Below are 13,405 nucleotides of genomic sequence, written 5' to 3'. Positions count from 1 at the left end.
TGAATGGTTGTCTCTCTCCCAGGTGTTCCAGTCGCCTGTTGAAAAGGCACCGGGATCTGTGTGATTTCCCTTGCGGCAACTCACTGCGCTGGCTGAAACAGTGGCCCTGAGATTTGTGGCGTTTTTTTTTGTTTTTTGTTTTTTTTTTTTTTTTTTCCCCAGGAATCTCTTGGCCTTGCTCCCTTTTTCAGTTCCTTTTTAAATCAGATGAATGGATAGGAGATCTGCCTTCCCGGGTCTCCAATCGCCAGCTAAAAGGGCACCCGGACCACTGTATTTTGTACAGAGAACCGCCTTGCCAGGGCACCAGCACGGCAGCCACACTGGCCAAAACAGCCACGCTGGTCAAACAGCCGTGCTGGTGACCCATGGGGCTCCTCTGCCTGGGAATCTCCTGGTCTGTGGGCAATAAAAATCCATCTGTAAATGTGGCGTCCACTCACCCTCTGTGCTTTCACTGGGAGCTGCAGTCCTGAGCTGTTCCTAGTCGGCCATCTTGGGTCCTCTCGCTCACAGCATTATTTATAGCCAATAATTAGGAAACAACCTAAATATCCAATAATATGGAAATGGATAAATAAATGTGTGTGTGTGTGTGTATACGTGTGTGTGTGTGTGTGTGTGTGTGTGTACTGGGTGGAATATTATATAATCAAAAGTAATGGTTATAAAGCCTGTTTCACAAAAAGAGAAAATGCTTACTATATTTGAAATGCAAATGAAAAATCCAGTACACTGTGATTAAAAATATAAATATATATAGAAGAAAAACAAGAGAAATATACCAAAAAGTTAGAAATTATTTCTTTTATTTTTCATATTTTGTTAATGCTAATATTATTTTATGAATAAAAAATATAAAAAGCAAGAACAAAGATTAATTTAGAGGTTGTAGGTAATTTTTAGGACTGCAACAAGAATTCAGAGAAAGCAGTGGATGAGAAATAAACAGTCAAGCTTGTATTCTCTGAATGACTTTGTTAACCAGATTGAACCACCATTAACTAAACTAGCTATGGAGCAGAGCTTGTTTACTGCCTTCTTGCAGCCCTCTTTTGGTCCCCTCCTTAGGCAGGCATACATTTATGTTCACTTAATTGAGGAAACTTTGTTGTGGGTAGGGTGGCAATTAAGGAAAAATTTCTTCTCCCCTTCATTTATTGCCTTGATACTTTCTGTGTATCAGTTAGTATTTTAAAAGGTCATTTATTTCAGATATGTGGTGTATCCTACTATTCAGTTTGTAAATCACAAGGCAAAACTATGTTAGAGGGCAATATTGATTAATAACTGTTACCAGATATTACCTACACTCTATTCACATACTCACATACACAAATATGCACACATCATCACCACCTCAAAGGGAGGTGTAAAATGAGTCTTCTCTGGAATAAAGAACAAAATCAAAAATCAAAGCCCCTTCACTTATAATCAGTATACTTACATTCTTCTTAAAGTACTATCAATAAAATCTGTCAACTTTCAATTAACCACATACATGAACAGGAGAAAGGCATAGATAACATCAAAAGTCATCCGTACTTAAATTTGGAATGCATTCAGATACCTAAACTGTTCAAACTGTAACCTAGTGCCAGGGCCAGCTCAGTTCCCTCCAATACACCCCATCTGTTAGTGGCCAGAAATTAACCAGGAAGTTGACCCTAACTTACCATAAGTAGCCACAGAGCAGGACCTCACAGGTGCATAATTGTCCCCGAAATCTGCACTCTAGAGATATGGCTCAATCTGGCTCTTTTACCTCATTTCTAATAACCTTTCTGCCATGCAAATCAAATAAATAACAGTGCATTCAGGCATTGTCTTTCACCAATTTACACCAGCTTATCTCCACTGTATTCGATGTTTCAGAGACTGGTCATCTTTCTCGAAAACTTAGAATCAAAGCAGTAAAATAATGGGATATAAATTGGTATCATCATCACTAAGTGCTAGGTATGAAATTTGCTGTTTGTGCATATTGCCATACAGGGCATTTTGGGAAGCAAACTAAAGAGTTGCTTACAAACAAGACGTTAATGATGCAGACACACAAATAATATATGGAAACCGAGAGCAGTACAGCAACTAAATAATGCTATTTTAAGAGCCTTCCACTATGACCTTAGACAATAAGACTAAATATGGCTAAGAAACCCCCTCTTGTTTTTAAGAGGATTATAACCTTTACAAAAGTCTATGTCAGCTGCAATAAGTCACTGCCTTTCTTTTCCAACCAGCCCTGGTGATGGACACTCCTTCCCTATGAGGTCTAGGAATGAGTCACAGGACCCACTGCTAGCAAATGAAGAACCCTGGGAAGACAATGAGGATGACAACCGAGGTAAGTAGGGTCAAAGACTATGAAGTCCACATTAACACAATCAGTATCATGTGGTGAGTAAATAGGGACCAGAAAGACTCTATAAGCATGTCAACCTCAAGTGTCCTGTGGATAGAGGAGAGTATGGCCAGATTCGTTTAGTAACCAAGGGTAGTTTAAATAAGATTAGATGGCAGCTTGTGAGGTCCTTACCAGATATGTGATTCCATGATTTATATCACCAGTCAGATATAAACCTGGATATATATGGATTTCTAAACAATCCCGATGCATAATCAGTTGTACTGCTTTGCTTGAATATGGAGTTCAATTTAATCAATGGGTAAAAATTCACCTCTCTCCATCCTTCTTCATTCACACTGATTAATTTTTTTTTTTAAATCATATACTCACTCTCTTTTCAGTATAGTTTAAATACACTAAAAACTAAAAGATAGTAATGGGGGTAAGCCTACACATGCATGTAGTCTACTTTTCTAAAAGGAAGAGGGGCAAAGGAAAGCAAATTTCAACTTTCTTCCACCAGGTCACTGGGTCATCCTAAGGTATTTTGTAAAGAGCTAAAAGTTGAGTTCTTATGTAATATATCCCCATTGCCAGCCCTATTCCTTGTCTCCATCTGTTGCTGTGCCTACTTCTGTGCCTCCAGCGTTTACTTATTTTGCTAATACCAGCCATTAGAGAGTAGTTTTGGGCTACTGTTCCCAATAACGCAGTAACTGGCAGCAATTTTGTGTAGAAACTTGTAGTAGCCATCACAAACTGTACCTGGGGTGAAGGAGGCTAAATGAGTACATGGGAAAGCACTGAAGTGGGAGTGGAGGTGGAGAGCAAGCCTTTCTAATTTTTTATCTAGTTGGATTATCTAGGCCCTTATTACCTGGAAATCTAGTTTTAGAGAAAAGCATGTTACTAGAGCCAAGGAATACAAAACAGCCACAAATCCATAGATAAAGAAGAAAACAGTTCTTGCTCATCCCAAATAACTTACAATACAAGCAACTCCTTTACTTTCTCCTGCTATTGGAAAATTCACTATATTTTGACCTATCTTCCTTCAGTCTTCAATCTTTCTGAACCGACTTTTACTTACAGCAGTCACTAGTGATAACAACCCTTATTTTGGTATTAAACCCAGACTCTAATATAAGCCAAAGACTTAACAGATCTTTACTTGGTTTAAAATAATTCACAATGGAAAAAAACTATTCGTATCTGAGCTTTGTGTTGTCAAGTGGAATACTTAAAATGTACATATAGCACCACATCATAAAGAGGTTATTTTTGGAAGCAGTCTTCAATTCCAGACCTTTTCAAAAATATTCAAATATTAAAAACTAGTATGTTATTTTATAGTTTGTAATGTGCTTTCCTATACTTTTTCTTCATATACTTTGACCCTCACAACTTTCAGGTTAGATAGGCAGTGTTATTAATAACATCCCCATTTTATAATTGAAGAAACTAAAATTCAGAGATGTTAAGCAAACCAACCCCACATATCAAGATTTCTTGATTTCAAATCCTGGGTTTTTTCCACTACAATGCTATGTCTCTCCTTTGGACAAGTACATATGAGACAGTGCTGTGATTGCATGCCATTTTGTTATCTGAAGCATTCAACTGCTTTTTACTTAATCATAAAATCATAGACTGTAAGGTGCTTTTAGCTTTATCAAGATGACTATGCCATTGTAGATAGCTGAGGGTTTTGTTTGTTTGTTTGTTTTAGTTCATTGAAGGAGACTCCACAATCCTTCCTTGTAACACATTTTATTATCTAATGCAAGTTCTCATGCTGTATTGTCAGGTTGATTCTATATTATCTTCAGTTGCTCCAATTTTCTGTGCATAACAGTCATGTACAAACTTTTCTTACACTTTTAACGACTTAGATTTCTAGGAAAGGTGCTGTAAGTTGAAATTACATGTGCATGTTGAACTTAATTTCTTTTAGGAAACAAGTCAAATGTTTATTCCTAGCCCAAAATATGACATTTCATTTATTATAAATGTACTTGTACATCCAGACACAGTGGCTCACACCTGTAATCCCAGCACTTTGGGAGGCTGAGATGAATGTATCACCTCAGGTCAGGAGTTCGAGAACACCCTGGCTAATATGACAAAACCCCATCTCTACCAAAAAAATACAAAAAATTAGAGGGATGTGGTGACACGTACCTGTAATCCCAGCTACTTGGGAGGATGAGGCAGGAGAATTGCTTGAACCCAGGAGATGGAGGTTGCAGTGAGTTGAGATCACACCACTGCACTGCAGCCTGGGCAACAGAGCAAGACTCCATCTCAAAAGAAAAAAAAATGTGCTTGTACATTGCATAATGTAAAACAAACATTCTAAAGTGTATATAAAATTGTAAAATATGCTAACAATAACCTGTTAGGTACAAATATAATATCACAGGAACTACATAAAGTCTTCATGTTCTTTGAAATCCCTGCCTTATTTTCAAAGAACATGAGCCAATTATAAGATTAAAACACTGCCAATTATAAGATTTAAAAAAACACCTTTATGAAATCAAGGGATTTAAATAGGCTTTATTATGACATTTTTGAAAATTAAAAGGGTTTATGCACAAATATATAGAAAATGCATAAATCCCCAGTGTATAGATCCATGTAGTCTTCTGAGGAGATTTAACAGGCATCTTTTTATAGACTTTTGAGAAACTTGGGGCTACATTTTAGCTTTTTCAGGAAATGATCCAGAGATGTCTGTTCTGTGACCACTTTTGCTCATTATACATTTTCCTGTAGCTTACATAATAAAAATTAAAGATTACAATATAACTCTTTCTGCTCTATTCAAATTGGAATCCATTTCCTTCAAATTGGATGGGTGGCATCTATGGCTCTACCTGTCATAAGTATCATGAATAGTAAGTTGGGTATGATTGTCAGGATGATTCTTAAATGAAAACTGCTGTGGGTCAGAGCCTGACTGTATGTGAAAACCATAAAGAATTTCTTCAACTTTCTCAGGGTGAAGAGGGTAGGAATAATGCTAATTCCTTAATATTTCTTGTACAGCTGACTTCTCAGTTTTTTACATCTTTATGGCTCTGGTGCTGTTTTGAACGTTCTGTTCCTTTTTTTTTCTTTGAGATGGAGTCTCACTCTGTTGCCCAGGCTGGAGTACAGTGGTGCGATCTCAGCTCACTGCAACCTCTGCCTCCCAGGTACAAATGATTCTCCTGTTTCAGCCTTCCAACTAGCTGGGAATATAGGTGCGTGCCACCATGCCCGGCTTATTTTTGTATTTTTAGTAGAGTCAGAGTTTCACTGTGCTAGCCAGGCTGTTCTCAAACTCCTGTTTCTTTACTGTTTCAGTAGTAGGAAAGCCTCTGCCATTTTCAAAGTATCATTCCTTTCAAATTAGTTGCTGAATTCTTTAATTGTGGTCATTTATTTGAGATGCAGTATCCCTGGAAATCTGCAGGAGATCGCCACAGTTAATATTATCTATGCAGTAAAGTCAACAGAGACATTGACACAGACTCCAGCAGCAGAGTCATGTTTTTTTTTCCATTTGCAAAGGAATAACTCTAGTTCTTAAATATGTATACTTATTTATTTGTTTTCTTTCATTGTAAAAATTCAAGATTTACAACATGATGTTTTGAAATACAAATATATAGTGAAATGATTACAAGTAAGCAATTTATCAAATACATCGTCTCACCTTTCTTGTGTGATAAGAGTACTTAAAATCTACTCTCTTAGAAAATCTCCAGTATACAATATAATATTATTAAATATAGGCCCCATGCTGTACTTTAAATCTCTATATTTGTTCATCTTACATAACTACTTACTTTGTACACTTTGGCCTGCATTTCTTCTGCCTTGCCTGCCTCTGGTAACAACTGTTGTATTCTCTGACTCTGTCTTTGTCTTAGACTCCACACATAAGAGAGATCATGCAGTATGTTTCTTTCTCTGTCTTGCTTATACCACTTAACATTATCCTCCAAGGTTTATCCATATTGTTGTAAATGGCAGGAGGGCCTTCTTTTTTTAAAACCGAATACTAATCAATTGTATATCTATCCCACAATTTATTTATACATTCATCCATCCACAGACACTTCAGTTGTTTCCTCAGCTTAATTATAGTGAATAATGCTGCAGTAAACACGGGAGTGCAGATATCTCTATGCCCACCAACATTAGTTAACTTCTGACTTTTTTAGAATAACCATCCTAACTGGTGGAAGGTGATATCTCATGGTGGTTTTGATCTGCATTTCCGTAAAGATGAGTGATGCTGAGCATCCTTTCACACACCTGTTGGCCATTTGAATGTCTTCTTTTGAGAAATGTCTATTCAAAAGGTCCATTGTTTAATCTAGGTTGTCTTTGTTGTTGTTGTTGTTGTTTTGTTTGTTTGTTTGCTGTTGAGGTGGATGAGTTTCTCATATATTTTGGAAATGAACTCCTTATCAGCTATGTAGTTTGCAAATATTTTATCCCATTCTGTAAGTTGCATTTTCATTTTTTAAGATTTCAAAATTCCAGTTTCTTGTTTCTTTTTTAAAATGTTGGATGTATCACTATGAGGAAACCATACTTTTTTTACTTAAAATTATTAATACAAAGAATCTAGGAACTCAAAATTGCACTGAGGTTTTAAAAATATTTTTATAATAGATATACATATTTAAGGGGCATATGTGATTTTTTATACATTCACAATGTGTAAAGATTAAATCAGGGTAATTGGGATATCTGTCACCTTAAATATTTATCTTTTATTTAATAATATTCAAATTATTTTCTTCTAGCTATATTGAAATGTACAACAGATTATTGTTAACTATAGGCAACTTGCTGATCTATCAAACACAAGGTCTTATTTCTTCTATTGAGCTGTATATTTATACCCATTAATCAACCTCTCTTTATTCTCCTCTCCTCCCTAATCTACTTGGCCTCTGGTAACAACCAATCTACTCTCTATCTTTGTGAGATCCACTTTTGTAGCTCCTACATATGAGTAAGAATATGCAATATTTTTCTTTCTGCGCTTGGCTTATTTCCTTAACATAATGACCTCCAGTTCCATCCATGTTGCTGCAAATGACAGAATTTTAATGTTTTTATAGATTAATAATATTCTGTCATGTACATATACCACATTTTCTTTATTCATTCATCCACTGATGAACATTTGATTCTAATATTTTGGCTCTTATAAAGTATTAGAATATTAGTGCTACAGTAAACATAGGAGTGCAGATATCTTTTTGATACATTGATTTCCTTTCTTTTGAATATATACCCATTAGTGGAATTGTTGGATCCTATGGTAGTTCTGTTTTTAATTTCTATGGGAACTTCCACACTATTTTCCATAGTGGCTGTACTAATTTACATTCCCACCAACAGTGTGCAAGGGTTCCCCTTTCATATGCTTGGTAGCATCCATTATTCAATGTCTTATTTTAACAAGGATTGCATGGTATCTTATTGTGGTTTCATTCTCATTTCCCTGAAGATTGGTGATATTGAGCATTTTTCATATACATTGACCATTTGTATGTCTTCCTGAGAAATATCTATTCAGATAGTTTGCCCATTCTAAAATCAGATTACTTCTTTTTTTCTTTCTTTTTGCTATTAAGCTGTTTGAGCTCCTTATGCATTCTAGTTATAAATCCTTTGTCAGATGGATAGTTTAAGAACATTTTCTCCGATTATATGGGTTGTCACTCACTTTGTTGATTGTTTTCTTTGCTATACAGAAGCTCTTTACCTTTATGTAATCCCATTTGTCTATTTTTGCTTTGGTTGCCTGTGCTTTTGATGTCTTCTCTGGGAGCATTTCCCCCGTTTTCTTCTACTCGATTCATAATTTCAGGTTTTAGATTTGTCTTCAATCCATTTTTATTTGACTTTTATATATGGAGAAATGGGTCTAGTTTCATTCTTCTGTATATGGTTGTCCAGTTTTCATAGCACCATTAGCTGAAGAGACTGTTCTTTCTCCATTGTATGTTCTTGGCACCTTTGTTGAAAATGAGTTGGCTGTAAATATGTAGACTTAGACCTCGTTTCTCTATTCTCTTCATTGGTCTGTGTGTCTGGTTTTATGCCAATACCATGTACCAGGCTGATTTACTTTATATTGCTTTGTAGCATTTTTTTTTCTTTTCTGAGATAGGGTCTTCCTCAGTTGCCTGGGCTGGAGTGCAGTGGCACAATCTCAGCTCACTGCAATCTCCACCTCCCAGGTTCAAGCGATTCTCCTACCTCAGCCTCCAGAGTAGCTGGGAGTACAGGGGTACACCACAACGCCTGTCTAAATTTTATTTTTTAGTAGAGACAGGGTCTTGCCATGTTGGCCAGGCCAGTCTCCAACTCCTGGCCTCAGGTGAACCACCCACTTCAGCCTCCCAAAATGCAAGGATTACATATATGAGCCAGAGTGCATGACCACTTTGTAGTATATTTTGAAATTAGGTAGTGTGGTGCCTCCAGTTCTGTTCTTTTTGTTCAGATTGCTTTGGCTATTTGAAGTCTTTTGTTGTTCCACATACATTTTAGGATTATTTTTTATTTTTTTAGGATAATTTTTTCTATTTCTGTGAAGAATATCATTGGTATTTTGATAAGGATTGTTTTGAATCTGTAGATTGCTTTGGGTAGAATGGACATTTTAACAATATTGATTCTTCCAATCTAGGAACATGAAGTATTTTTCTATTTTTCTTTCATATCCTCTTTATTTTTTTCATCAGTGTTTTATGGTTTTCCTTCTATAGATCTTTCACTTCTTAAATTAATTCCTAGGTATTTTATATACTTTGTAGCTATTTGAAATGGAATTGCTTTCTCGATTTCTTAGTTTGCTGTTGGCATACATACATTCTACTTATTTTTGTATGTTGATTTTGTATCTTGCAACTTTATTAAATTCATTTATTAGTTCTAATAGTTTTTTTGGTGGAGTTGTTAGGGTTTTCTAAATATAAGATCAGGTCATCTGCAACCCAGGATTATTTGGCTTCTTACTTTCCAATTTGTATCCCCTTCATTTATTTCTCTTCTCTGATTGCTCTGGCCAGGATTTCTAGTATTACATTGCATAAAATTGGTGAAAGTGGGCCTCCTCATCTTGTTCTGGATCTTAGAGGATTAGCTATCAATTTTTTCCCCATTCAGTATTATGTTAGCTGTGGGTTTGTCATATATGGCCTATATTAATTTGAGGTATGTTCCTTTTATACCCAGTTTGTAAAGGGTATTTATCATAAAGGGAATTTGTATTCTATCAAATGTTTCTTCAGCAACTATTAAAATAATAATTTGTGAAGAACGGGATAGCATAAAAAAATAATAATAATTTGCTTTTTTTCTTGATTCCGTTAATATGATACATCAAATTTGTTGATTTGTGTATGTTGAATCATCCTTGCCTCTCTGGGATGAACCTCATTTTATTGTGGTGACTAATCTTTTCAATTTGTGATTCGTTTCAATTTACTAGTATTTTGTTGAGGATCTTAATATTTGTGTTCATCAGTGATATTGGGCTAAGTTTTCTTCGTTTGTTGTGTCCTTGTCTGGTTTAGGTATCAGGGTAATGCTGGCTTTGTAATGTTTAGTAGTATTCCCACTTCTTCAATTTTTGTGAGAAGTTAAGTAAAATTGTTATTAGTTCTTTCTTAAATATTTGGTAGAATTCAGCAGTGACTCCATCAAATCCCAGGGTTGTTTTATTTATTTATTTTTTTAAATGGGAGACTTTTCTTTATACTGTCAATCTTATTACTCATTATTGATTTATATAGCATTCTGTTTCTTCATGGTTCAACCTTGGTTGGTTGTATGTGTCAGGGAATTTATCCATTTCTTCAAGGTTTTCCTATTTTTAGTGTATAGTTTTTCGTTATAGTCTCTAATGATTCTTTATATTTCTGTGGCATCAATTGAAATATCCCATTTTTCATTTCTTATTCTATTTATTTGGGTTTTCTCTCTTTTTTTTTTCTTGGTAAATATTGCTAAATTTTTGCTAATTTTATCATCAAAACTCCAACTTTTTGTTTCATCAATCTTTTGTATTACTTCTGAAAATATTAATTGGTTTCTGATCTGATATTTATTATTTCTTCTAATTTGTTGTTTGGTTCATTCTGGCTTTTCTAGATCCTTGAGATGTGTAGTTAGGTTCTTTTTTCAGTTGTTACTACTTTTTTGATATAGGCATTTATGTAAACTTCCCTTTTAGTACTTCTTTGCTGTATTCCATAGATTTTAGTATGTGTTACTACCATTTTCATTTGTTTCAAGAAATTTTTAAATTTCTTCCTTAATTTTCTTCATTGGCTTATTGACGCAGGAGCACATTATTTAATTTCTGTGTGTTTGTGCAGGTTCCAGGGTTCATCTTCTTATTTATTTCTAGTTTTATCTATTGTGGTCAGAAAACAATACTTTTTAAAAATCAGGACAGAAAATGAAGCTCAAGAAAACATAATTGATATTATTTCTACTTTTTAGAATTTGGTGATGTTAGTTTTGTGTCCTAAGATCGGGCCTATCCTAGAGAATGTTCTATGTGCTGAAGAAAAGAATGTATATTCTGTAGCAATTATGTGAAATGTTCTACAAATGTCACTTGGACATATGAGGTCTAGTATGTAGTTTAACTCTGATGTCTATGTTGATTTTCTGTTTGAATGATATTTCTGTTACTGAAAATTGGGTGTTAAAGTACCCTACTGTTATTGTAGTACAGCCTATCTCTTCCTTTAGATTTATTAATATTTGTTTTATATAATTCTGTACTCCTGTGTTGAGTGCATTGATATTATAATTGTTATATCCTTGTGCTGAATTGACCCTTTGTCATTATATAGTGATATATATACACTATAATATACACTATATATATATATATATATATATATATATATACACACACACACGCACCTTCTGTGTCTCTTTTTATATCTTTTATTTGTAATTCGTTTTATCAGATATAAGTAAGTTATTCCTGATATTTTTTGGTTTTCCGTTGCATGGAATATCATTTTCCATTCATGTACTTATGTGTGTCTTTATAGGTGAAATAGGTTTCTTGTAGGCAACATATAGTTAGGTCTTGTTTTTTACTTTTTATTTTTTATTTTAGGTTTGGTGGTTACATATAAAGATTTCTTAATAGGTAAACTCATGTCATGGGGTTTGTTGTACCTACCATTACATCACTCAGGTATTAGGCTCAGTACCTAATAGTTATCTTTTCTGCTTCTCTCCCACCTCTCACCCTCTACCCTAAAGTTGACCCAGTGTCTGTTGTTTTCTTCTTTTTGTTCATAAGTTCTCATCATTTAGCTCCCACTTCTAAGTAAGAACATGCAATATTTGGTTTTCTGTTCTTCAGTTAGTTTGCTAAAGATGATAGCCTCCAGCTCAATCCATGTTCCTTCAAAAGACACGATCTTGTTCTTTTTTGATGACTGCATAATATTCCATTGTGTATGGGTGCCCCGTTTTCTTTATCCAGTCTGTCATTGATGGACATTTGGGTTGATTCCATGTCTTTGCTATTGTGAACAGTGCTGCAATGAACATTTGTGTGCATGTGTCTTTATGCTAGAATGCTTTATATTCCTCTGGGTATATAGCCAGTAATGGGATTGCTGGGTCAAATGATCTAATTTTAGATCTTTGAGAAATTGTTATACTGCTTTCCACAATGGTTGAACAAATTTACACTCCCACCAACAGTGTAAATAGGTTCACTTTTCTCTGTAACCTAACCAACATCTGTTATTTTTTTACTGTATTATGATAGCCATTCTTACTGGTGTGAGATGGTATCTCATTGTGGTTTTGATTTGCATTTCTCTAATGATCAGTGATATTGAGCTTTTTTTATATGCTTGTTTGCTGCATGTATGCCTTCTTTTGAGAAGCATCTGCTTATGTCTTTTGCCCACTTTTTAATGGGGTTTCTCTCCTGTAAATTTGCTTAAGCTCCTTATAGATGATGAACATTAGACCTTTGTCAGATGCACAGTTTGCAAATATTTTCTTCCATTTTGTAGATTGTTTACTCTGTTAATACTCTCCTTTGCTAGGCAGAAGCTCTTCGGTTTAATTAGTTCCCATTTGTCAATTTTTGCTATTGTTGTGATTGCTTTCAGTGTCTTTGTCATGAACTCTTTAACCATTCTTGTGTCCAGGATAATATTGCTTAGTTTGTCTTTCAGGGTTTTTATAGTTTTGGGTTTTACACTTAAGTCTTTAATCAATCTTGAATTGACTTTTGTATGTGGTGTAAGGAAAGGGTCCTACTTTAATCATCTGCATATTGCTAGCCAGTTATCCCAGCGCCATTTATTGAATAGGGAGTCTTTTCCCTATTGTTTATTTTTGTCAGCTTTGTCATGGATGTGCAGTCGTATTTCTGGGTTCTCTATTGTGTTTCATTGGTCTATGTGCCTGTTTTTGTACCAGTACCATACTGCTTTGGTCATGGTATCCTTGTAGTATAGTTTCAAGTCAGGTAACATGATTCCTCCAGCATTCTTCCTTTTGATTTGGATTGCCTAGGCTACTAAGGCTCTATTTTGCTTTCATACAAATTTTGAAATATTTTTCTAGTTATATGAAAAATGTTATTGGTAATTCGATAGGAATAGCATGGAATCTGTACATTGATTTGGGCAGTATAGCCATTTTAATGACATTGATTCTACCTGTGCATTAGCATGGAATATTTTTCCATTTGTTTGTGTCTTCTCTAATTTCTTTGAGCAATAGTTTGAATTCTCATTGTAGAGATCTTTGATCTCCCTGGTTAGCTATATGCCTAAATATTTTAATTTTTTTGTGGCAATTGTGAATGGGAATTTGTTCCTGATTTGGATCTTGGTTTGACTGTTGGCATATAGGAATGCTAGTAATTTTGTACATTGATTTTGTGTCCTGCAACTTTGCTAAAGTTGTTTATCAGCTGAAGGAGCTTTGGGGGCAAGACTATGGGTTTTCTAGATAGATAATTGTATCATCTGCAAACAG

General features: G+C 34.9%; 1 protein-coding gene across 1 annotated transcript in view; it reads left to right on the top strand.

Moving 5' to 3' along the window:
* The window catches only part of ZDHHC15 (zDHHC palmitoyltransferase 15), a 177,129-nt gene that overhangs the window by 95,124 nt on the left and 68,600 nt on the right, over window positions 1-13,405 (top strand). The window contains exon 10 of the mRNA XM_003936858.3: window positions 2,244-2,347. Coding sequence (XP_003936907.1) covers window positions 2,244-2,347 — 104 coding nt within the window. The remainder of the gene's footprint in view (window positions 1-2,243; window positions 2,348-13,405) is intronic.

Source organism: Saimiri boliviensis, chromosome X, assembly GCF_048565385.1.
Source record: "Saimiri boliviensis isolate mSaiBol1 chromosome X, mSaiBol1.pri, whole genome shotgun sequence".
NCBI lineage: Eukaryota > Metazoa > Chordata > Mammalia > Primates > Cebidae > Saimiri > Saimiri boliviensis.
Note: the sequence above shows the minus strand (reverse complement) of the source record. Positions and strands in the feature narration are given on the sequence as shown.